This window comes from Gordionus sp. m RMFG-2023, chromosome 1 (assembly GCF_954871325.1).
Source record: "Gordionus sp. m RMFG-2023 chromosome 1, tfGorSpeb1-WG-v2, whole genome shotgun sequence".
Lineage (NCBI taxonomy): Eukaryota > Metazoa > Nematomorpha > Gordioida > Chordodea > Parachordodidae > Gordionus > Gordionus sp. m RMFG-2023.
The window spans coordinates 62476580-62502163 of NC_088775.1; the positions used below are offsets into that span (position 1 = coordinate 62476580).

Here is a 25584-nt window from a genome sequence, read left to right on the forward strand (position 1 = left end):
CCTTGTCAAGCCTAGTGTCGATTTGGCAGTGTCTATTAATCTGGATGAAAGGTCTGTCCACTTTTTTTCACTGACTTGTAAGGAATCTATTGTTTTAATGTTTGTATTGATTGCAAAGGCATCTGTCATTGTTTTTAATTTGCCCCATTTGATGCATGGTTCCAGTTTTATCTTGTTTTGAGTCCTTGTTCGTACTTCTGTTTCCAAGCATACATCTAACCCATTAGGCCACCCCGACGATTTCCTACAATATATAATATAAATAAATAATATATTATAAATAAGATAACATCTTTTTGTAATAATTTTATATTTATTTTTATCAACTTGAAAATCTTGATCAGACAAACAGCTTTCACTTTGCTAAAAACATGTTCAATTGGCGCAGAGAGTGGGAGAGTTGTATTATATTTAATAAATAAAAATTTTAATTCGGAAAATTTATTAAAAATATTAAGAATTATCTTTTTTTGAAAAAAGACATCTTCACAAGGATTTCATTTATTTCCTCATCAAAAAAAATTTGTCTTTATCAGAAAATATTTTGGTATGTATGTTGGATAAAGAAATTAAGTCTGCTCTTTCTTTATCGAGATCTTTTTTCAAACTGAAAATAAGTTCTAACACTTCCTTTTTTGACCTCTAATTTTATCCAAGGCCACTGCAATTTAAATAATGGGTGAATTATTGTGGATAGTATATATTCATCTTTATAGATGTGTTTGAATATATTGGAAATAATAGATATTCAAAATATAAATTTTAAGCAATATTTGAACTGTAAACATTTTATCTATGCCTTCCAAGATTGAATAATAAGTGGCTTACAAAACTTGAATTTATTTAAAGTTTAAGTTTTTATATTGAGAGTGAGATATATCAAATGCATTTTTTCTTCCCTCTCTAAAATTGAAAGAGCCGTAGCAATCTGTCCATAACCTATAAAATCATATATATCATATTTCTTAATTAGCATTAACCATACAATATTCACCTAAAGTATCTTAGAATATATGTGTCATCCATAAAGTATTTTTGAAGATTAGTTTATATAAAAAAATCGTTTATTTAAACTATTTATATTTTACATTCTCTTTTAAACTAAAGACTTTGAAAAGGTTGCAGAAATCAAAAGCAGAAAATTTATTGATATTTAAATTTAAAAAAAAATAATGATCACATATTCAAAAATAGTTTGCTATATATATTAACAATGTAATTTATCATAAATTGATCTTTTTTTAAAAAGTTAAAAATAAAAAATTGAACATTAGTTTGTTAAGTAAATTGATTTATAAAATATAAAATTTAATATTAGTTTATAAACAAATTGATTTAAAATAAAAAAAGTTGTTTATAACAAAAAGAAAGAAACAATTTTTATTACATTTGAAATATTTAAGTTACGCCATAAATGACTTAAGGATAAAAAAAAAAAATTTTTAAAGTTAATATTATTTAACATTTCACACTTTTTTTTTATTTTTTATTTGCCCTCTGTCTATAATTTAGTTGTATGTCATTCTTGCTCGTTAACCCCTTCGTTGATCTTTTGTACGTTTTATCTATTTAGTTCCACACACAAAAAACTAATTTTGTTTTAATATAAGGAAAAGAAAAAAAATTTTATTATCAAATTTAATTCATTATAAAATTTTCTAGGCAGCACACTATTTCTAACTGGTCTTTGAACGTTGCGATTCTGATCATTTACTTGTACGTTTTGGTTTCTTGGTTCATCACCTCCCCTTCTAAAATTCAATGTATAAGGTGATGCATTATTATTAACATTCGCTTTAAAAACTGTTGCACCATTAGAAGAAAGTTCTACATTAGTTGATCTTCTTTTTATTTGGTCCAAGTGTCTTTTTATAATTTTGTTCCCAGTATCTATATCATACAACAAATTTCCGTTTTTGCGCATTATTGTACCTTTTTCCCAATTATTATCTTTAAAAGTTTTATACCATATGCTGTCTCCTATTTCTATATCCCTATCTATTGATATCTTGCGATTTAGTATATGATCTCTTTCATCCCTAGGTTTTATCAACTCCCATTTTGTCCTAATCATTCTGGGGAACATTACTTCGCTTGGTATTTTGTTGGTCGTTGCGTTGGGTGTATTACGATAATTAAAAAGAAACTTTTCTAGAGCTATGTCTACGTCTATTTTATTATTATTTTCCATATTCCTTTTCATATTCATTTTCATTGATCTAATCATACGCTCACATTGGCCATTGAACTGTTGGTGGTGAGGTGCGGTGAGCAAGTGTTCGATTTCGTGATCTTCACAAAATTTCTTGAATAATTTACTGGTAAAGTTAGTTCCATTATCACTTACTATTCTATTAGGTATACCAAATAAACTTATTATTTTCATCAATTCTTTAATCGTTGATTCCGTAGTTGTGTTTCTCATTCTCCTAATAATAGGAAATTTGCTGAAGGCGTCAACACATACCATAAAATTATTATCTTTGAACTCTGCAAAGTCTATGTGTACGCGCTCGAATACTTTCGTTGCTGTTTCCCATGGGTTTTGAATATTATGAGGATTGTCTGCGTATTTATTGCAAGCATCGCAATTCTTTACCTCCTGATCTATTTCTGCATTTAAACCAGGCCACCACAGATACTCTCTCGCTAATGATTTTGTTTTTCCAGCACCGAGATGCCCATTATGCAACTCTTGCAAAATCTCTTTTCTCATACCTTTCGGTATTATGATCCTATTCTCTTTAAAAAGGCAACCTTTGATTAAACTCAATTCCAATACCATATTTTTATACGTTTTGTTCTTTATCTGCTCATGATTCCTTATATCATTAATTACTTCCATTAGTTCTTGATCAATATTAGTTTCTTTAACTATTCTTTTAAAATTTATTGGTGTGTCCCAAAAATTGTCATCAATTATTTCGTCATCTAACTTTTGTACCATCTCTTCTGTATTCATTAGTGGTAATCTGGACAAACAGTCTGGTACAATATTTCGTTTCCCGGGTCTGTGAACTATCGTAAAGTCATGCGCTCCCATAGCCAAGTTCCATTTTTGGAGTCGCATTGATATGGAAGAATTGTCCTTGAGTCCCTTCGTAAATATATACACGAGTGGCTTGTGGTCGGTAATTATTACAAATCTTGTGCCTATTAAATACTCCTGGAATTTTTTAACCGCGTAAATTACCGACAAAGCTTCTCTTTCGATATTGGTATAATTTAACTCTGATTTCAATAGTGCTCTTGACGCGAAAGCGATGGGTTTTTCTTTGCCATCACCCTCAATATGAAATAAAACTGCGCCTAAACCTTTCTTTGAAGCATCAGTTGCAATGCCCACTGGTAGATCCGGGTTATAAAAATTTAACGTAGGCGGAGTGCTTATGAGTTTTTTAAGGTAATCAAAGCTTTCTTGATGTGTACTATCCCATGACCACTTGTCTTTATTTACTATTTTGTATAAGGGATCGGCGATGTCAGCAAAATTGCACAGAAATTTTCGATAATAGCTCGCCATCCCCAAAAAAGTTGCCAACTCTTCTTTTGTCTTAGGTTCGGGCATATTAGAAATAGCCTTTATTTTATCTGCGTTCGGATGGATTCCATTGTCGTCTATATCGTGACCTAGAAACCGTAGTTTTTTTTTAAGAAATATACTCTTTGTGAAGTTTGGTGTAAGCCCATACTTTGATATTTTGTCAAGTACCATTTTTATGTTGTTCACGTGAGCTTCATCATCCTCCCCAGTAATCAATAAGTCATCAATATAAAACACGACGTCTTTCATGTTCCCGAAAATGTTATCCATGGTTTGTTGGAATATTGCTGACGAAGTTTTTAATCCAAACGGAAGTCTTGTAAACCTGAAATAGCCTTTATGAGTTGAAATAGTGAGAAAGTCTCTTGATTCTTTGTGTATTGGAACTTGAAGAAATGCATTTTTAAAGTCGATCTTTGTAAATTTCTTGCCTTTCGATAACTTTGCCATAAGGTCATTAATGCGTGGAATTGGGTACTTGAAATCCTCTAACGCAGGATTAATAGTATTCTTGAAGTCAACACATAGCCGAATTGAACCATCGCTCTTGACAACAGGAGTGAGAGGACTGGCCCATCTTACCTCTTCAACAGGTTCGATTATTTTGTCGCTTATCCACTTCTGTAGTTCTTTTGTAACCAATTCCATTCTAGAATAAGGTACACACCTGGGAGGTATGATTTTCGGTGTAGCACCTTGTTTTAGATGTAGTTTGACATAATTGCGTAGTATTGGTTTCTTGCTAAGTTTTGACTCGCATTGTTTGATCAGTTCTTGAATAGTATTGTCATAATCTTCTTCGACTAAGTTTACAAATCTATCTAGTATATTTCTAAAGACTGCTATCCAGGTCCTTCCTAACAGTGCAATCTTATCACTCTGGACTACATAAGCAGTTAAGATTTGACTTTTGTCTTCGAATTTTGCCTTGACTTTGGTAATTCCTAGAACATTTATTGTGTTTCCATCATAACCAGTTAATTTAATGTCTGATTTATTTAAGATTTTTACTCCAATCTTTTTCACGATATGAATCGGTAGAATACTATACTTTGACCCGGTGTCGATTTGCATCAAAATAGGCATGTCATTCAAATATACCGTGACCTTGTAAGCATCGTTAGCTGTGTAATTATTATCGGTATCCATATTGTTTATGTCTAAATTGTATAAATTATATTCTTTTCTTTCTAGTTTGTCATTATCATCTTCTTTTATCTCTTCTATATTTACAGTGTTTACTTTATTTGTATATCGTGATTGATTATTGTCGTTGTTATGATATTTATAATTGCATACTTGATTAGTTCCTCGATTCCCAATATTATGATTATCATTATATTTTTGAATACATCTTGAATCGTTATAATGTCTGTTATATCTGTAATTATAATCATTATTAAATCTATTATTATTATAGTCATTTTTAATATAACTAGCTCTATTATCAAATCTCGAAGAATTATTGTACGATCCTGGATAGTTTGCTCTGACGTTGTAATAATTCGCGTTATAATTCTGATATCTAGGGTTGTAATTATTTCCTTGGTAACTGGGGTTATAATTATTTCCTTGATAAATATTTCTTTGAAAGTCATGGCCTCTTGCTGTCCATCGTTGTCTGTTATCGTAATTAGATTATAAATTTTGTCGTTCATCATGGTCTCCATATCTCACCAATTGTTTATTTTCTTCTGTTTTCCTGCCTCTTAGCCTTTCTACATGTTTCACGGTTGTATCATTTTCTGTTTTTTCGTTTAAAGAAATATTTTCAACTTTAGCAATTATATTTTCTTTCAATTCTAACTCTTCAAAATCATCTCTTAAAGTAAGAACTTCTTCTAATGTAATGTTTTCTTTTATTGTAATTTTCTGCCTAATATTTTTGCTGATTGACGAAATTTTTACTTTTTCAATAACTCTACTATCACTTAGCAAACATTCATTTTTTATCATTTAAAATTGTATGAAATTTTATCTTGGTAAATACTCTGTGAAAAAAATAGTAAAAACAAAGTATAATTAATTTTTGTATCAAATATTTGTTATTTGTTTAAATTATAAATATAAATTATTACCTGGCATTAAAATGCGTGGAGCGATTTAGACAAATAATAAAGAATTGTTTCTCCATATCTCACCAATTGTTTATTTTCTTCTGTTTTCCTGCCTCTTAGCCTTTCTACATGTTTCACGGTTGTATCATTTTCTGTTTTTTCGTTTAAAGAAATATTTTCAACTTTAGCAATTATATTTTCTTTCAATTCTAACTCTTCAAAATCATCTCTTAAAGTAAGAACTTCTTCTAATGTAATGTTTTCTTTTATTGTAATTTTCTGCCTAATATTTTTGCTGATTGACGAAATTTTTACTTTTTCAATAACTCTACTATCACTTAGCAAACATTCATTTTTTAAAATGCATAATCTACTTACCCAATCGATGTAACTTTCATTTTTACCTTGTACAGCTGCATTAAATAATAATAAGTTGGAACTTGTAGATTTCCTCGGGTGTAATAACCTGAATTTTTCAATCAATATCGATGGATTGATGAAGTCGGTAGGTGAACATATCGATTTAAGCTTGATGTATACCTCATCTGGTAATTTTCTTGTAAAGGAACCCGCTTTTTCGATGTCCGATATCTGATTGTCCTTGAAGATGTTTTCAAATCTACTCAAAAAAGATCGCCATTGCCTGCGTATATTGGAAATTCAATATTTATATTAACATTATTATTGGGAATCTGTTTCATATTTATTTATTTATTTACGACTTCCTCGAATAAGTAGCGGAACTGCCACCATATAAAGTATCTTAGAATATATGTGTCATCCATAAAGTATTTTTGAAGATTAGTTTATATAAAAAAATCGTTTATTTAAACTATTTATATTTTACATTCTCTTTTAAACTAAAGACTTTGAAAAGGTTGCAGAAATTAAAAGCAGAAAATTTATTGATATTTAAATTTAAAAAAAAATAATGATCACATATTCAAAAATAGTTTGCTATATATATTGACAATGTAATTTATCATAAATTGATCTTTTTTTTAAAAAGTTAAAAATAAAAAATTGAACATTAGTTTGTTAAGTAAATTGATTTATAAAATATAAAATTTAATATTAGTTTATAAACAAATTGATTTAAAATAAAAAAAGTTGTTTATAAAAAAAAGAAAGAAACAATTTTTATTACATTTGAAATATTTAAGTTACGCCATAAATGACTTAAGGATAAAAAAAAAATAATTTTTTAAAGTTAATATTATTTAACAACCCAAGAACGACTTGTCGTTATCTGAAAATCTCTATAATTTAGATTTATCACAAGATTCGTCAAATTTTCAATTATCCTTAATAAGACGACAATTAATTTCACGGAGTTATAAAAATAGTCAATCTTGTTATAACCGGTTAAATCAGATGTCTTCCGCTGCACATTTTGAAGAATGCCCATGTTTATTCCACAATAGCCTATATTTAGAAAATGTAATTTTTGAAATGGTTTTAAAATGGAATCATTACCTACCTTTTCAATGTCAACACTTGCAATGAGATTTAAAGTCTGTGCTGAACAGTAATGATGCTTAGGTAAGTATACAATACTATCATTAGTATTTTGATTTTCATATAGATCAAATAATGGCAGAGGAACTATTTCATCTTCTTATTCCTCTCCTCGTTAATATACTCTAATAAATTTTTATTAAATATATATAATTTTTTTACTTGAAAGTATTTATATAATTTCTAGCATCGTTGGTCATTCTATTTTGTATCTTATATGTCCTAAAAATTTCAAAGATGATTTGGAAAACGATGTATGTTTTTGATTTAACCTTTTACAAGCTAAGCTGGCTGAAACCCTCTCAAGAGTGTTTGGGTGTAACCAGTTTACCATCATCCCTAAATAAGAACTTTTTTAAAAGACAATATTATCAATCTATAAAATATGTATTATATTCATAGTTGTACAGACAATTTTTGGGATACACAATAAATCCATTAATTTCTTTGCCATGGTGTCATACATATGCTTTGTTAATTTTTAATACGAGGGTAGACCTAGACATCACATTTTTAGTTGCTGCAATTTTTTTATAATATTAATAAATGCAGTGCTTTCTACAATTGAAAATCTTCAATTAAAAATTAATTCATCAACAGCTGATTGTGCTATTTTTATCTTTGATGTAGATGCATTCTGCATCTGAATGAGTGTAAGTTGATTGGCTTCAATTTTTTTTACTATTCAAATGTTCATTAATCTCTTTTATTTCTGAGGAATGTACAGTCTATAATCTTTTAAAAATATTATTAATTACTGAATTTTTTATTAAAAATAACTTAGCTTTTTTAATAATTGAATATCAATCTTTTAAAGATTTAATTGCATTATTTAATCCCTCACTAAGCTTATTGCCAAGGAAGACATTATAAATTGAAATTATGATTGCCAAAAGATAATTTTTCAATTTCTTATTTAGAAATATGATTAAAAAGGAATCAGGAAAAATATCTAGATTCAGTTCTCTTAAAACAATATTGCTCCATAGTTTTATTCCACATATAAACTTATTTAAAAATACATATTTATTTAAGCAAAGTTTTTTAAAATCACTATTTTATTATTTAAATTTATTAACAATTTGAAGTTAAACCAATAGTAATACTTATTGTTTAACCCCAATATAATATTTAGTTAATCTTGGGTTTTCAATGTTGGCTCCCAGCTCTATATTATACTATAATTCAGTGACGAAGCGTCCATAGAAGCAAGGGAAGCATTGCTTCCCTTGAAATTTTTTTTTACAAAATTTTTAAATAAACTTAATATAATCTTTTTACTATGCTAAATAAACTAAACTGACTTCGTTAAAAAAATTAATATTTTTATAACGTAAAAAGATTAATATAATTTTTATAACGTCTACGTTAAAAAAGTTACTATTATTTTTACTACGTTTGGGACACTTTTCGTTCAAACCTTAATAATTTTAATATTAGTAGACTAATCTGAATAATTAAAATATCTTCTGAATCCCAAAAGTATAGGCTATTTGAAATAATTAATATATATTTTATGAAGATTATATTTTTTTAGAAAATTGAATTTAAAAAAAAAATTTTTTTTGTCCCAACTATGACAGACTCTGTGTACGTTGGGACACACATATGTGATAGTTGGGACACTCGTGAAATAGAGGTCTAAATAAATTTAAAAATTTAAAATCAGTAATCCAGTAAGACTAGAGACTATGACACATATGATTTTATTGATTATATTATAATTCATAATCAATAACTATATAAAAAAAATTTTAGCAAAATTTAGGAAATTTATTTTGGCGAAAAAAAAATTGTAAAGAAAAAAATGTAAAAAATTTTTTTTTTAATCATAAACATAGTGAAAGATAAGTATTTAATTATTTATTATTCACAATACTAAATTAATAATAAAATTATAAAATTGTTTATAAAATGGCGTGTCCCAGCTATACTATGACCAACTATGACCGAGCCCACTAACTTTATAAATATCATCCAAAATCATATTAATTCATGTTTATTGATTCTGAAAGTTTGCCAGATTGGAAAATAGGGTTTAGGCTTTCCTAAAATCTATTTATTATGATTTTTGAAGCTTTATTTATAAATATAAACGATAAAGTTTGCAAATATTTTTTATTACTTTTGGTATGCCAAAACACATTTTCTTCTGTAAAAATTAAAATACTAAATATTTTTCAAATCTTTTTTAGCCAATCATGTATGACAAAATTATCTATGTTAGGCTCAAATTTCCAGTCTTATAAAATAATAGCTCAAATTATAATTAGAATGTCCTAACGTTCCCCTGTACTCAATGTACCCCGGTCTCCCCTACCTGAGGGAAGAAAATTTAATATTGCTTATTTTTTTAATAAATAAAGAGAAAATCATGCCATGGTATTGTGTAATTTTACCATTAAAAAATAAGCATTGGGGAAGCAAATAAAAAAATGCTTATTTTTTTAATAAATAAAAGAGAAAGAAATTTTTTTTATAATATTTTTTCCTTACTTTTTGAAAATAAAAAATTTTTCGTTTTTAAAATCCTTTATTAATGTTTAATAATTGTAATTGTATTATTGAAAATTTATTAACATAGCTCAAGATATTTTGATGCTAAATTGATTATTGAAAAAAGAAGATTAAAACCAATTTTACAAAACTTAAAAAAAGAAATCAAAACTTTCATAAGTAATTTTTCTATCTATAAATATGAATGGCTCACTGGATGTGAATTTTATAATTCTCTATATTGTTGGTCATGCCTATTATTCCCAAAGGAAAAATATGTTTGGTATGATAAAAGATTTTAGGATATGAATAATTTTTCAAAGCAGTTAAATGGCATGAAGAATCAACCGCTCATTTGCAGTCGATGATTCAATTTAAAACATTTGGCCAAAATCATATTGAAATATCAATCGAACAGCATAATTCTTAAGTCAAATTAAATAGAGAAATATTGAAAATATTGATCAACTCTATATGTTTTCTTGGAATCCAGGAGTTCGTATTCCATGGTGATATTGAATCTTCTAATTCAGTAAATAGAGGAAATTATATTGAATTAATTTATTTGCTCGCGGAAGAAAATTTACTATAGGTAGTGTTTCGGGATGTTGAATTTAGAAAGAAAAAGAATGTTAAGGAAATACTTGAATTTTAATATGCACCGATTTGATGAAAAGTTTTAAAGAGTTTTTTAAAATATGCAAATTCATCTTAACTTTGGCTTCAACAACAGCAAGTGCAGAACGGAGTTTTTCATCTTTAAAAAGAATCAAATCTTATTGCAGAAACAGGATGAGCCAAAATCGATTATTGAATCTATTGGATTTCGATTGAAAAAAAATTTAAAATCTAGCAATAACTTTTATAATGCAGCACTATCATTTTACTCAAAAACAAAGACGAATACCATTTATTTATAAATCTTAATGTTTTTATGGCTTGAGTTTGACCAAAATATAAATCTTTTTTGATTGCATCCCTAGTAGTGAACTTGACGCTTCGTCACTGCTATAATTAAATTGCTTATATTTTAATTTCATGATTAAGCTTTAAAAAATTATGGAAGAATAATTTATTTTAGTGGTTATATACTCATGATTAATTCTATTATTAAAGTAATGTTTAAAATAATAATATATTAATTCATCTTTTTACTTTCATATGCTTTTTTAAGTTTGAACTGCTTGACATTGAAGTTGAAATATTTGCGTTAGGACATAATTTACATTTACAAAGTGTAGACTTTATACCCTTAATTTTCTTTATTGGTGTAAAATATGTTTCAAATTGGGGCCAGGGACGGGTCAAATCATCTTCATCTGAAGAAGTAAGTACTATGGATATAATATTCTTAAAATAACTTATAAAATAGAATAATAATAATATTATTAACATTTACTCTGAATTTTGATTGAATATTAATTAGATTAACATTCGACTGAAAATTTAACAACGAGAATTTAAAATAAAAATGAAGTAATGGTGGTTGATATGAATTAAAACTTGGCTTAAATTATTTTTTAAAAATAAATAAAGGTAAATTTAAAAATATGCTTTTAATATTTTTTATAGAAGAAGGTAACGAATGGCGTTCTTTTTATTCAAAAAAGGTAACGTCGTTAATAACGACATTACCTTTTTTGACGTTACTTTACAGCACTATTTAAAACTTAAATCTAGTGTTGTTAAACGGCTCGTTGATTTTTAAAAACGGCTAACTCAATACCTCATCCAGAAAAATATTACCCAAGCCTGAAGATTTTGCTCATAGAAGGAACAAATGTCTAGACATATATTTTCGAAATCTTGATTTTTAAAAATCGGCTCAAAACGAGCCGTATAACAACACTACTTAAATCCATTTTAAATAAATTTTTACAAATCGAAAATGGTCGCCAATATTTTTGAAGCGATGAAAAAATATATAAGAATAAATATTTTACAATTTTAATGGCCGCCAATTTGAAGCGATGAATAAATATATTCATTCATTTATTACCACGCCATTTCATCGCACACCAGGAGTTGTAGCGTCCACCATGTATATTCACTAATATATAGATCCTATACATGATGTACACCCGTTTTATTATAGTAGACGGTACCAATATATAGTCTGCTAGCATAGTAAAGAAGAGAGGAGTAATAAAGAGGTGATCTATTAGTTCCGTTACTATCAGGATTGTGTTAAAAGTTGTAATAATAATGTACCTGTCGCCTGGTTAGATTATTTAAGAGAAGAAAAATATATCCTTGGAAGATAACGCTATGTCTATATAGCGTGCCAGAGGCATCTAAGTTCCCTATAATTGTAAAGTTGGTCCCTGAAAACCATTATCCTAAGATGCTTATTATCGTTTTGTTTGTTTTTCTGTTTTCTTTTTTCCTTCATTATTTTTTGTCATTCATTAGGTGTCCCCATAAATCCTTGTCTGTACTAAGCAAGCGATGCTCGGGATCCTCATTTTTATAACATTATTATAGTGAACGGGAATCGTTATCATTTTTATTATTCACGCTTCCATGGTTATCATTGCCGTTGTCATATCTTTCGTCCAGTAGAGAAAAGAAAAAATTATCAAAAATAAAAAATTACCATCAGCCTTATCATACTTCATTATCCATAGTTTCCAAAATAACCTCTGCCGAAAACATAAATTATCATTCAACTCCGGGAGAAGAGGTGAAGGAAAGGCTGTGCGAGGGTAGTCTCATTCCTCCTAACGATTCCTGTTCTAGTTCAAACCATGTCTAAGCATGTATTGTAGGTGTTCCTTATGTTTTTTGTTTTTGCTGGCCAAAAAATGTAAACCAAAGATTTATCAAATCCATGTCCTTCAGACATTGGCCAGCCAGTAGTATTTGCGAGTTCTCTGCCTCGTATAATCTGGGGTCCATTTCATAGACGAAAATATCATATTTTCTTGAGAATGTCTTAAGCAATGACTAAATAATTCTAATCTTCTTAAAAAATGAATCTATTGTTTGGCAGGATGTCGCATCTATTTCATGTTGAGTTTGAGGTGTGTTTGGATAGTATATTTTAGTAATTCTTCTTAGATATTTGTTTATAAAGGTCTGGGATGTGTTAATATTGCTTTTAGTGTCCTGCGCTATGATTGTAAATTATATATATTAGCGATATTAGACGCTTATCTATTCGTATGCCTTCCAGTAATGGCCAAATCTTATGCTGTATAATGGAATCAAAGGATTGAGCTAAATCAATTATAGGGCAAAAATGGGGGACTTATGCATTCTAGCTTTTTCCAGAATAACCTTCAACGCCATGGTTAGTTCCGTCGTGTTTCTACACTTCCTTTACGATGTGATAGCGTTTGAGAGGTTCCTATCGATGATTGGTTTGATCCTGACTGCTATAATATATGTGAACATTTTTAGGGTAATCGTGATCAGTGCAATACCTCTATAGTCCTTCAGGCTAATCGAGTTCTTATTTTTGCTCATTAAAAAGTGGAAGCAGTAGACTAGCACTTAGATCTGCATCTATCTTCCAGAGTTCCGCAAAGATCCAATCGATTCCAACAGCTTTATGCGTTTTTAGTCGTTTAATGGCACTGATTATATCCATTTTGCTCAGGTTCCGATTAGGTGGTTGGAAAGGATAATCACATATCGGTCTTGGCCATCTAGTTCTGTAAAGATTCATGTAATGATCTATCCATATAGCTAATTCTTCCTTGTGGTTCATTATAATTTTATTGTTTTCTATGTGTAATCTCGGTATAGGATTGGATTTAAAGGTTGAGTCGTTTAAGAGATTGGAAAGCCTTGTATATATTATTGTTGTCAAGATTTAATTGTGTAGAACTAGATAAGTTGGCAATAAAAAGCCTTTTATCGTTCTTATGCAGTGCATAATGTATCTTTTGTGGTGTTTAGCATATTGATTGTAGGAGATATTTATTGTTAGATTTTTTTATTATCTGTATTGCTGAAGGGGTGATAAATATTTTACAATTTTAATAGCTGCAATATATTTAAAACTATGAAAAAATATACAATGAATACGGTATTGATTTTACAATACCAAAATATCACTACGGTATTAAATCTTCAATGATAATATCAATACAGTTATTGATTTCACAATCCTACACCGGTTTAAAGTAATATTTTTTTCAATTCGGGCTGGTCCTCAAGTTACAATAGCTAACTACCGGTGCTAACAAATAGATGTTGGCCTGACCGAACCAACCGGCATAATATTTATCGACCCTATCCATAAATTTTTTGGCCGATCCATAATAAATTATACAAGAAAACATAAATTTGCCTAATTTTAAGCTCAAAATTTTTTAGAACGTTTGACTCCCAGTCAGAAAATCTTTTTGCCGACCCGGTGGTGCTGTCCTCTGATACTAGTTATAGGAAAAATAAATATAATTTTTTGCGATGTGCTCTATGTTAGTATCATAATGTAAGGTAAATAACAAATATCAGTAAAGGTCTTTTTTGCCTAACAAAATATTTGAACTTTAAATTTAATTTTTTTTTTAACTTACTACTCTACTAGATTTTACTTATAAAATTATATCTTATCTCTTTCTCTTTTTTTAACATTTTATGTTCTCATTATTTTCAGGGGCGCTCGCGGGATTTTTGTTAGGGGAGTGGAGTTAATTTTTTTTTAAATATTCTAAAAGTTTAGTAATTTTTTGGTCAAAAAAATAATTCGAAACTATTTATATTGTTTTATTAAAAATATAGTTTTAGATTGCAGTAAGTAAAAATATAAGATTTTATTTTAAAATTTGTTAAAACTAATTGCCTCCCCAGCCCAAAATCATATATTTCAAATAATATAGCCATCATCATCCAATAAAATAAACTAAATTTACATAAAATACGAAACGGAAAAATATTCAAATAAAAATACAAACTAATATTTAGAAATTCATAAAATTAAAATATAAATATTACACAATTTGTGTATATAATGATTTTTCGGGGATCAATCGCTATCCATTGCCCCAATCTATACCAGTTTTATGCTGCTGGAGAAATATTCATTATTCTTTTAAGCTCAAAAAAATTATTTATTTTAAATAATTTTAGCATTTAAACCCAGCAAAAGCGATATCAGAACTCAAAAAAATGATGACAGGCTGGACAAATAAGCAAGCAACACCAACGCCTCCTAATTTCGATAAAAATAATTCAATAACCGGCTAAATAGCATAATATTTTTAGGTAATTAATCCAGAATCATTAATCATCCTCTGATAATATTAATCTTTATATACTTCTTAAATCTATTCATGATTATAATCTTATATTACATTTTTTAAATATAAAATTAGTTGATAATAATTGATAAGGACAGTTTATAGATTTACCATATGCTATACATTAGAGATTATTTAGCTTTATCTATTTATAATATGAAAACGATCTTTACGCATGTTTCACAAATAAAATTATTCTTCAATCTATAACTTCTTAACGCTAATGTTTTATATTAATAGTCTAACATAGGGAAGCAGAGTTGGGCAGTACTGCGCATACTTGTATCTAAGATACAAGATCCTTTTGTATCTTGTACTCAGTATCTTATTGACTATTTTTAATAACATACTAGTATCTGTATCTAAGATCCTTTATTTTGAAAAGAATCTTGTATCTTTTTTATTTTCTTTAAAAAATACAGATACAGATTCTTTTTAATATTATTGTTTAAAACATTTGCATATCACACAATGTAACTTTATTTTCTTCGTGAAATCTTGTATTATTTTCTTTATTTTTTCCCGCTATATTTTAAATATATTGAAAACCAAAATTAATTGGAAATTTTACAGGTCACAAAGATATATAGATTAAAAATAACAACACCAAACCTAAATAAGAAAAGGATATATTTTTTAATTTGTAGAATGTTTAACATTCATAGTAGTGAAGATGAAATTATGGAGATAGGTTCTCCTGAATCAAATCCGAATCTTAAAATTCTAGATGGTATAAAGTAATTCATATGAAAAAGCACAAGGTACAAGCTGAATGAAAATTGCACAAGAAAGGTTCAACAAACTCCTCTACAAACTTTTAAACATATTAAAGTATATCATACATTTTTATTTTATAATTATTGATATATTAAATTTTTTTATAGAAGATGGTTGATTATCAAATTAAAATCATTTTGGATATATATTTTTTTAGGGGTGTACCGATACCACTTTTTGGAGGCCGATCCGATATTCCTATATTAAATTGATATCGGCCGATTACCTATCCGATATCATATCTAATTTTGTATTCTGTAAAGATACCAATGGTTTTAATTTTTAATATACTTTTTATTAGTATAACATTTATAATTTAACTATACCATAACTTATGTCATTTAAATATATTATAATTATCAGTTTTAGTTTATATAATTCAATTGCAATTCTAAAAGTATATAAAATATTTTTATTGTTAAATCACTTTTATATAAATAAATATTTAACATTAATATATGGAAGATTTCTTTTTAGAAATACCAATATTTCCAATTTACCAGAGGTCAGCTTGCGGCGATAGTAACTGTCAATATCACCAGCTTCACTAAAAACAGATTCTGAAGAGAATATCGCACACTTTTATAAACAGAATGCGCAAAAAAAATAACAATATGGCAGAATAGATAATTTTAAAAGGCTCTAAATAAAATAATTATAATAATTTGAATTTAACTTTATAAATAAATGATTTTACAAGAAATATATAAAAAAAAATTGAAAAGAGATTTAAATGATATTTATGTATATGATATTACAAACTCAAGAATTAATAAGTCATATTAGAAAATAAACTAAATATTTGTTAATATTTATTCCTATCTCATATATATATATTTAATTACATTTATTTATCACATTCATCTACTAAGTTATTTTATCAATTAATTTCGATTTCAAGTTTTCCTTGGCGTAATTTACCTATTATTTTCAAATTTTAGTGGCTTATTATTTATCTAAATTTCTAGTCAAATAATAATTATTTCTGAAATTGTCCAACAGGGAGAAAGAAATTGCAACCTTGTCCAACAAGATAGAGTATCCGCCATCAAGCAGTAACAGCTTTTATGGAGTTAGAAGAGCCGATTATTAATTCTATTACTGAAATATCACAATGACCTGAAAGAAATATTTCCTCAGAAGCAAGAAAATTATTCAATGCTTATTCCAAATTTTATTTTTCATTAGAATGTATTATTTAATTATACAACTATTTTAAGTATTACTTTTCAAAAACATAACATTGACTTAATTAAGAAGTTGAGAATAGCGGAGAGCATTTTATCAGAACTCAAGGAAATTAGGGCTAAAGTTGATGAAGAATTTCATATTTTATTGTTGAGTCAAAAGCAGAGCTATACGTGTTTAATATTTGTCTCCCTCGACTTATAGCAAGGCAAGCTCATCGTTAAAACATTAATATAGGATCAGTAGAAGAGTATATCTCAAATACAGATACATTTATAACAAAATAAATGAATTTTTAATTCATCATGCAGCACTTACAAATCTGCAAATATTACTTCCACAAAAGCCTTCCCAATCTTTTTCAGATGGTGATGGAAAAAAAAATATTTGTTAGATTTTTATTATGAAGATGTTAAAGTATCTAATGATGCCTTACTAGCTGAATAACTATGTTTATAAGATTAACTATGGTTGATATAGTCCCATAATGCTATGGATGCTCTGATTATTTCAAACACATTTTAGATTAAATTCTCAATGTATTATAAGGGTTTATAAACTCTTCCCATTCGTAAACTAATGAGAGAACATTTTCTTTTTTAAGAAGAATAACAGAGGCCTGCAGAAGTACCATTTGCAGGGCACGGCCCGGATTTATTTTAAAGATTTTTTACGGCCTGGCCTGGGTTTTTTTTAAAAAAATTTTAAAATAAAATTTACAGGCCCGGCTCGGATTTTTTTAAAATAAATTTTATTTATTTTTGATTTCTATAGCTAATAATAACGATTTCAAATATAGGCTGTTTTAAAAAATACAGCCCGGATTGTGTGTTTTTTTAAAATAATTCAGGCCCGGCTTGGGTGTTTTTTTTAAAATTTCGAGCCCAGCCCGGGTATATTTAAAAAATTAAAATACTGTCCAGCCTGTCTGAAATACCAAGAAGTACAACATCTGAAAGTAGATGGAAAGGTTTGGATCTTTTGAATATTCATAGGCATTTGACGACAAGCAAGGATGAGATAATTGAAAAATTAGCTCAATCACAACGAAGATTGGATTTTACATTGTAAATATATAACATACAAAATGCAATTATTCCTAAGAAATTTTTTGTGTAAAGGCTCAAAAAAATCAAATTTCTATTTTGGGTCATTTAAGTGATTCTTTACATATAATTTTTTTTAATTCACATAAATTTAAAATTGTGTATTAGAAATAGTTATTAGTCCTAATAAATTTATACTTTATATTTTAAAAAAAACAATAATATTTCTTAAAAAATTTTATTATCCCCCCCCCCAGACCAAATTCTTGCGTACGCGCCTGCATTTAGCCATATACTCCTAATATTAGCTATATTTAAAACAACACAGAAAAAAACCTGCAAATTCTAATAAATCATTTGATTTAATTTTTTTTCTTATTTTCAACTACCATTAAATATACTACTCTCCCTTCCCTGTTTAAGCTATTAATGGGCAAAAACTAATAATAAAATCCCTGGTTATAATAATTAATTCATTAATAAATGTTTTATTAATTATTGCAAATATTCATTCTTATATGTGTATGCTATGTTCTTCACAAATAAATAATAAAAACTGTATTTTTTAAACTAATCTAATTTAATTGATAATGATAATTTAAAAGTATCTTGTATTTAAGATACTCTAATCTTTTTGATATTTTGAAAAAGATACTAGTATCTGTATCTAAGATTTATTTTTTATTAAGAATCTGTATCTAGATTTTTTTTCTGGAGGACCTGCCCAACTATGTAGGGAATGTAGAAAAACATACAGTAAAAATTGAATTCGTCAAATAAAAAATTTAACACCATGTATAAAACTTTATAAGAAAGTGAACTTATGAAAACAAGGTATTTAAATATTCTAAATTCAGAAATCCTATATATTATAAAAATGATAGGCTTAAATATTTTATTTGATCTTCAGTGTTGGAGATTTACCATATACTTTTCATTAGAGTTTATTTAGCTATATCTATTTATATCCTGTATCACAAACAAATATATAAGACTCTTTATTTCTTAAACCTAATATTTTATGTTAACAATCTAACATAGGGAAGATAAAAAAATATCGACTAGAAAAGTTGATTTTATCAGTTAAATATATCATGTATAAAACTACATTAGAGGAATTTAATATGCACTTTTCAAAATGAGGGAGTTTTTAAATTTATTTGATCATTAATGTAGAATTACTACTTGCTTTTTTCGTTATCATGAATTTAAAGTAGGGGTATGCCGATACCACTTTTATGAGGCCGATCCGATATTCCCGATATTAAATTGATATCGGCCGATTACCGATCCGATATCTTATATAACTTTGTATCTGTAAAGATACCAATGGTTTTAATTTTTAATATACTTTTTATTATTATAACATCTGTAATTTAACTATACCATAACATGTCATTTAAATATATTATAATGATCAGTTATAGTTTATATTCTTATAGTTTATATTCAATTCAATTGTAATTCTAAAAGTATATAAAATATTTTTATTGAAAAATCACTTATTTATATAATAAGTAATAACATTAATCTTGTTGAAATTAGATCCACGTTTTATTATAGGTAGATAATTATATCACATTTTATATTGATTATAATTTTATTTTTATAATAATTTACATTTTATTATCTTTTCGTCCTGAATTACATTTTTTATTCTCCTTATATATCTTTTTTTAAACAATAAAAAAAATAACTAATTCTTTGATATACAAATTGACATTAAAAAAATCTAACGTTAAAATGTTAATATAAAATTTTCACCGATTAAATTTAAATACAAATTGATATATAATAAGATAAATCAATTGCCAAAATAAATAATAAAATAACGTCGATCAACATATTCAACAAATCTATTACATAATAAGTAATAAACAAATATATTATAAAATTTGAAATAAATATTTAAAATTAATATATCGAAGATTTCTTTTTAGTATACCAAAATTTCCAATTTATCAGAGGTAGTCTGCGGTGATGGGGACTATATCACTAGCTTCACTAAAAAAAAATCTGAAGAGATTATTGCGCACTTTTATAAACAGAATGCAAAAAAATAACAATATGGCAGAATGTTTATTATATTAAAAAAATTAAACATAAAAATGGATTTCGATTTTATTTATAAAAATAAATGGTTTTTAGATATAACTTTTTTAAAAAAATTTGTAATATTATAATTTTGTTAAAAACGCCATTTTGTATCGGGTTGAAAAATTTTATAATATTTGCCAGAGTTGTTAAAAGATACTTTTTAAATGGATCTAGATACAGATACAACGTCTAAAATAATATCTAGATACAGATTATTTAATCAAAAATCTATCTAGATACAGATACCACATTTTTATATCTAGATACAGGATCTAGATACTTGTATCTAGATTCTTTAACAACTCTGATATTTGCCGATAACCGATATTTTAAAATAGGTAAAATATCGATCCAATCCGATATAAAATATCGGTACATCCCTAATAAAAAGTAACGCGTTACCATCATTCGTTACCTTGTGAAAAAAAAGTTTTACTCGTTTCTCAAAAAAAGGTTACTCATTATTAAACAAAATAATTTCTTTTATTTTTTTCTTTATAGATAATAAAAAATTTACAAAAATAATATATTATAAGATAAATTTTTTTTTATATTTTTGACAATTGATTTATAAAATTTTGATCAGATAGCTATTTGATGAAATTTAACATAAATATATAATAAATAAAATAAAAATGAAGAACTCTCGGGATTAGCAGGTTATGTTCTCCTATGAAAAATTTAAAAATATTTAAACTCTTCTCAAGAATTCATGTAATAAAATTTATACTGTGATTATTATAAGTTATGATTTATATATTGTTTTTTAAAAATATTAATTGCTTAATAAAATATTACAATAATTCTCGACATTATATTCTGTTAGCAATTTCGATTAAGATAATTGAATCAAATTTGAAAATGTTAAGTAAAGGCCAAAATTAATTAGATATTTAGAATGTTTATTTTATTTTTTAATATAACATAGTGAATTGTAATAATATTTATATAGTACATATTTTAACAAAATATGTAATAAAAACAATTTATAATAGGCTGTTAATGCTATTGGGTAGAGCCCTGTAGGGCCAGTCGCCATACAATTAGATATAGGCTGGTGCCCTATAAAGTTTATTTTCTTTCTATTCTTTCCCTTTTCAGGTTAAATATCACAATTAAAATAGATATTAAAATGAGAAAGGTAAAAAAATGACGCACTAAGAACTATTTTAAGTAATAAGTAGCTAAAAATTATCAAATTTATTGCTGAATATTTAATATTAAGGCATACCTTTAGAGAATAAAATAAATATTTTGAGTTTAAGATATAATTTATAATCCTGTTTATAAAAAGTTAGAACAAACCTAAATTTATTTATCAGGACTTTCGGCTTAGATTGAAAATTGATTTTGCAGGTTTTGTGGGCAAGTGTTTCTATTATAAAATACAATTATATTTAAAAAATTTATCAAACATAAATAAGCTGTTAGAGGTTTTTCTATAAATGATAAAAAAAACAATAATAACGCTTAAAAAATATAAGTTGTTCAAGTCTTACAAAATATTAAAATAAGAAATCTAAAATAAAAAATTTAAGGTTGAATCTATATATAACTGTTTTAGACTTTGGTAATTGAATTATATACCAGACTAATCTTAATGATAAATAAATTCTTTGAATAATATACAAGACTAATCTTTCTAACGATACATTAACTCTTATTTCATTATCATTTCCATATTTTCTAATATAAAAATTACTTTACATGACTTATCTTTAAACTTTATAAAAATCATTACGAATTATATGTGACAGGTCTAAATAATAGTGTATATATCGATAATCATATCAACACATTAACGCTTTCAAGTTTCAATGACTTACAGGTGCCGAAAATTTAATTCCGATAATTCTATTAAATAAAAATATTATATAAATTGTACAGCTTTTCTCTTTTTAGCAATTATCTGATATTGAGTATTTAGAACAGGATAGCTGACCAGCAGATTCTCACATTTGTTATGAGGAAGAGCAAATTAGACGACTTTGCTTCCGTCTAAAGCTCAATGTGACGGAAAAAATTGATCGATTATTTTGGCCAAACCTAAGCCGATTTTTTTGGGCTAAGCCTAAGCCATTTTTTTTTGATTATGTCTAAGTCGATTTATTTTGGCTAAGCCTGTGCCAATATATTTTGGCTTAGGTTAAACTTAAACTGATTTTGATTGGTTTAGATTGAACTTAAGCAGATTTTTATTGGCTTAGGTTGAGCTTAAGCAGATTTTGATTGGCTTAAGTTGATCTTAAACAGATTTTGATTGGCTAAGGTTGAGCTTAAGCAGATTTTAATTGGCTAAAGTTCTGCTTTACTATATTTTATAATAATTTTATTTAGAAGAATGACAATTGTCATTTTAACACATTTTCAGTTTTATAAACCATTTTTTTGTTGAATTAATAAATTTTAATAGAAATTTTCGTCATTATAATCAATATAGATTTGAATAAATTGATTTGTTTTATAAAAATAAAATCTAAGCATTGCTTTTATTCTAAATTTGGAGTGGAATGCTCTCCTTTTAAAAACTCACTAGTGGAAGTTAACCATGAAAATATTATGACATCATTAAAATAACGTTTTTTTTATCACTTATCTCCTGCCTATTTTTAATCAGCAGATTGGTTGAAAAATATACACAAATAAATTTCCCTTTTTTGTACAAAATTACGTTTTGTAATTGGTTTTGTTAAAACTACACATAAATAATTATAAAAGGTATAAAAGAGAGGAATTTTTATTGAAGAAATTTTCTTTTTATTTTGGCAAGATAATTTTATTTTAATTATTAATTTAATTTAGCATAATAAAATAATGATAAATTCTCGTGTCACTGTTCTATATCTATCTATTTTCTATGTAGATCCTTAAACTAACTACTAATTAATAAATTGACTGGCACCTTTTGTACTGTCAAGTTATATAACTAATTTCAATTTTCCAAATTTTATTTATTCAATTTCACTTTCCAAGAATAATTGAATTATTTCCCTCATTCCATAACTTTTTAAAACAAAATCACATAATAAAAAAAAACAATAATCTTTCAATCGAAATTAAAAATAATCAAAAAAAATAAATTATTGATTGGCATTCTTTTTTTAAAAAGAAAAACATTTTTCTCCGTCTTTAATTCAACATCTGCGACACGCCCACCCTTCATAAGCCCAGATACCATCTAATTATCGTAATTTGAGGGCATTGATCATCTCTTTTGTCATTATCGAATCGTACCTTTGAATTTTATCGACTTTTAACCTGGTTAATTACACTTTTAAATTGCAATTTGACATATGAAATGTGGGTTATAATACATGTATTTATATGAAATAATTATAATATTTTTTTAACAAGTGTTTCATAATACATATACTCTTATAATTTTGATTAAAAAATCAACCATCAACATAATTTTTAACCACTTATTTTACTTTAATAGGTCAATACAATAAAGAAAATTACATACAATAATCAAAATAATAATGCCTAATAATCATTTATAAGTTCCAACGATAATTTATTTTGTTGTAAATTTCAATCAAACAACACATGAGGTTTTCTAGCTCTTTTATCTTTCTTTATTTTATTAATGTACTATAAATATATATAAAAATGTAATATCTATCAGTATAAATAAATCCTCTTTTCAATTTTTTTATAAATTGAACAATTAATTTTTTCTTTTTAATTTTTAATTATGGACCACACAAAAAAATATAAATTTATAATTAGAACTATAAACATGGAATATAACCACATTCCATTTTTTGTAAAAAGGAAAAAAATGAACATACACATCGCTTTAATAATTAACATATGTTGTAAATTTTAATATTATACTTTCACATTTATGATCTTATCAAAATTACAAAAATAAAATCGTTAAAATTAAAAGGACATATTTAAGGAATACCCAGGCTTGTTAACCGATCTTTTTAAAACGATCGAATCCCGATCACGATCTTTTCAAAAAAAGAGGATCGAAATCCAGGATCGACCTTTTTTTCTATTTAAATTTCTGAAGGAAATTTCTGACCGATGCAAAATTAACTAATAATCATCATTTGAATAAAAATTATTTTTAACGGAACAAGCATTTTGTACAGTATTTTCCCCAAAAAAAGTATCAATGTCATCCATACATTCATATGAGGTATCCGCATATGGTTGTTCCTGCATATTTTCCAAATGGGCAATTAATCTTTCTTTTACCATCATATTTTGTGGCAGATTAATATAAGGCCAATTAAGTTTAAATTTAGGGTGAATCATGGCTGCCAAAATGTTACTGTCTTCATACAGTGAAGGAAATCTATATTATAAAATGATAATTAATTTAATATTAAATAAGTGTTCAATTTATTCATATAAATCAAATCAATTATCTGCAAAACTTAACCCTTTTAAATTTTACAGTCATCTCTGCCACATCATCTGTATGGTATCTATTTATATTTGGGTCATATCATAAATATTGATTAAATGTAAACTTAATACTTAATATACAAAGAAATTAACATTGTAATTTATTTACAAAGAATATTAATCAAAATATTAGCTTAAAATTCAAATAATCTAATAAATTTTTAATGTCTTCAAAGGCCCATTAATATTTTACTAGATATCAGAGTAGCAGAACTGGCCTGTTAAAAATATTTTACTAAATTTGCCAGATCTTTGCAATTTTTTAATATTGCAGATATCTGATAATATAAAATAATTGCATAAAAAAATATTACCTTTTATCAATACCTCTAAGAACACTATCTACAAGGGGCTGACAATACCGCAGGCAGCTAAATTTCGTTAATTTATCTATCAATATCGATAGAACGGGAGTTAGATATCCCTGCTCCATATTATCCTTTCGTTCCAAGATTTTTAACGAGATCGCCAAAGGTTCCATAACCTATAAAATTTAAATTTATTTAGAGAATATCATTGTATTACTGTTGCATACTCTTTAACAAAAAAACATTCCTCTAACATTGCAAATCCAATTTGATCATACTTGTTCTACTTCTGAAAACTTTTCAGAAAGCATCTTATCTATTAATTTCATGGATTGGTAATAAGAATTCCATCTTGTCTTGTTGGGAGCTATTAAATATCTTACCAATTTCTCCAATAAAATATCCGCCATTTTTGACGACATATTTTGTTTATTAACTAAAGCAAAACATTTTGCAAAAGTGAATCTAGATTCGTTTATAATTGAGATCACTATCTGCCATCTCCGCATCTGTTGTTGCAATAATGTTAAGATTATGGCAACAACAACGTTGATGTTTTGGTAGGCTGATAGTAGGAATAATTGGGTCATCAACGGATAATATGTCATCCAAATTTATCAATTCCTTATCCTCACTACTATCTTCTTCATTTTTTCCAAAAACTCTAGAAAAAATAAATTTATTTAAATATTTTTTGCTAAATATAAATATTACTTAAATGCCTTGACAAAGTTGGTTCCATTGTCAGTCACCATCTTCACCACCTTATTATGAATTTTATAGAACTTGTGGATACCCATGATTTCGTTGGCCAAAACATCATATGTTTGCCTCCCAATTATCCTCCTCAGTGCCAAAGCGGCTGACCTTCTCTTGAGG

General features: G+C 26.7%; 1 protein-coding gene across 2 annotated transcripts in view; it reads left to right on the top strand.

Annotated features, from left to right (window-relative positions):
- Positions 1-20637, top strand: part of LOC135931521 (succinate dehydrogenase [ubiquinone] iron-sulfur subunit-like) — a 57541-nt gene extending 36904 nt beyond the window's left edge. The window contains exons 6-7 of one of the 2 annotated variants that reach the window (XM_065468694.1): positions 14695-14829; positions 20614-20637. In XM_065468694.1, coding sequence (XP_065324766.1) covers positions 14695-14811 — 117 coding nt within the window. In that variant the 3' untranslated portion in view covers positions 14812-14829; positions 20614-20637. Of the gene's footprint in view, positions 1-14694; positions 15022-20613 lie in introns of those variants that run through there. The other variant, XM_065468692.1, reaches the window with a different exon arrangement.
- Positions 20638-25584: the final 4947 nt, after the last annotated feature.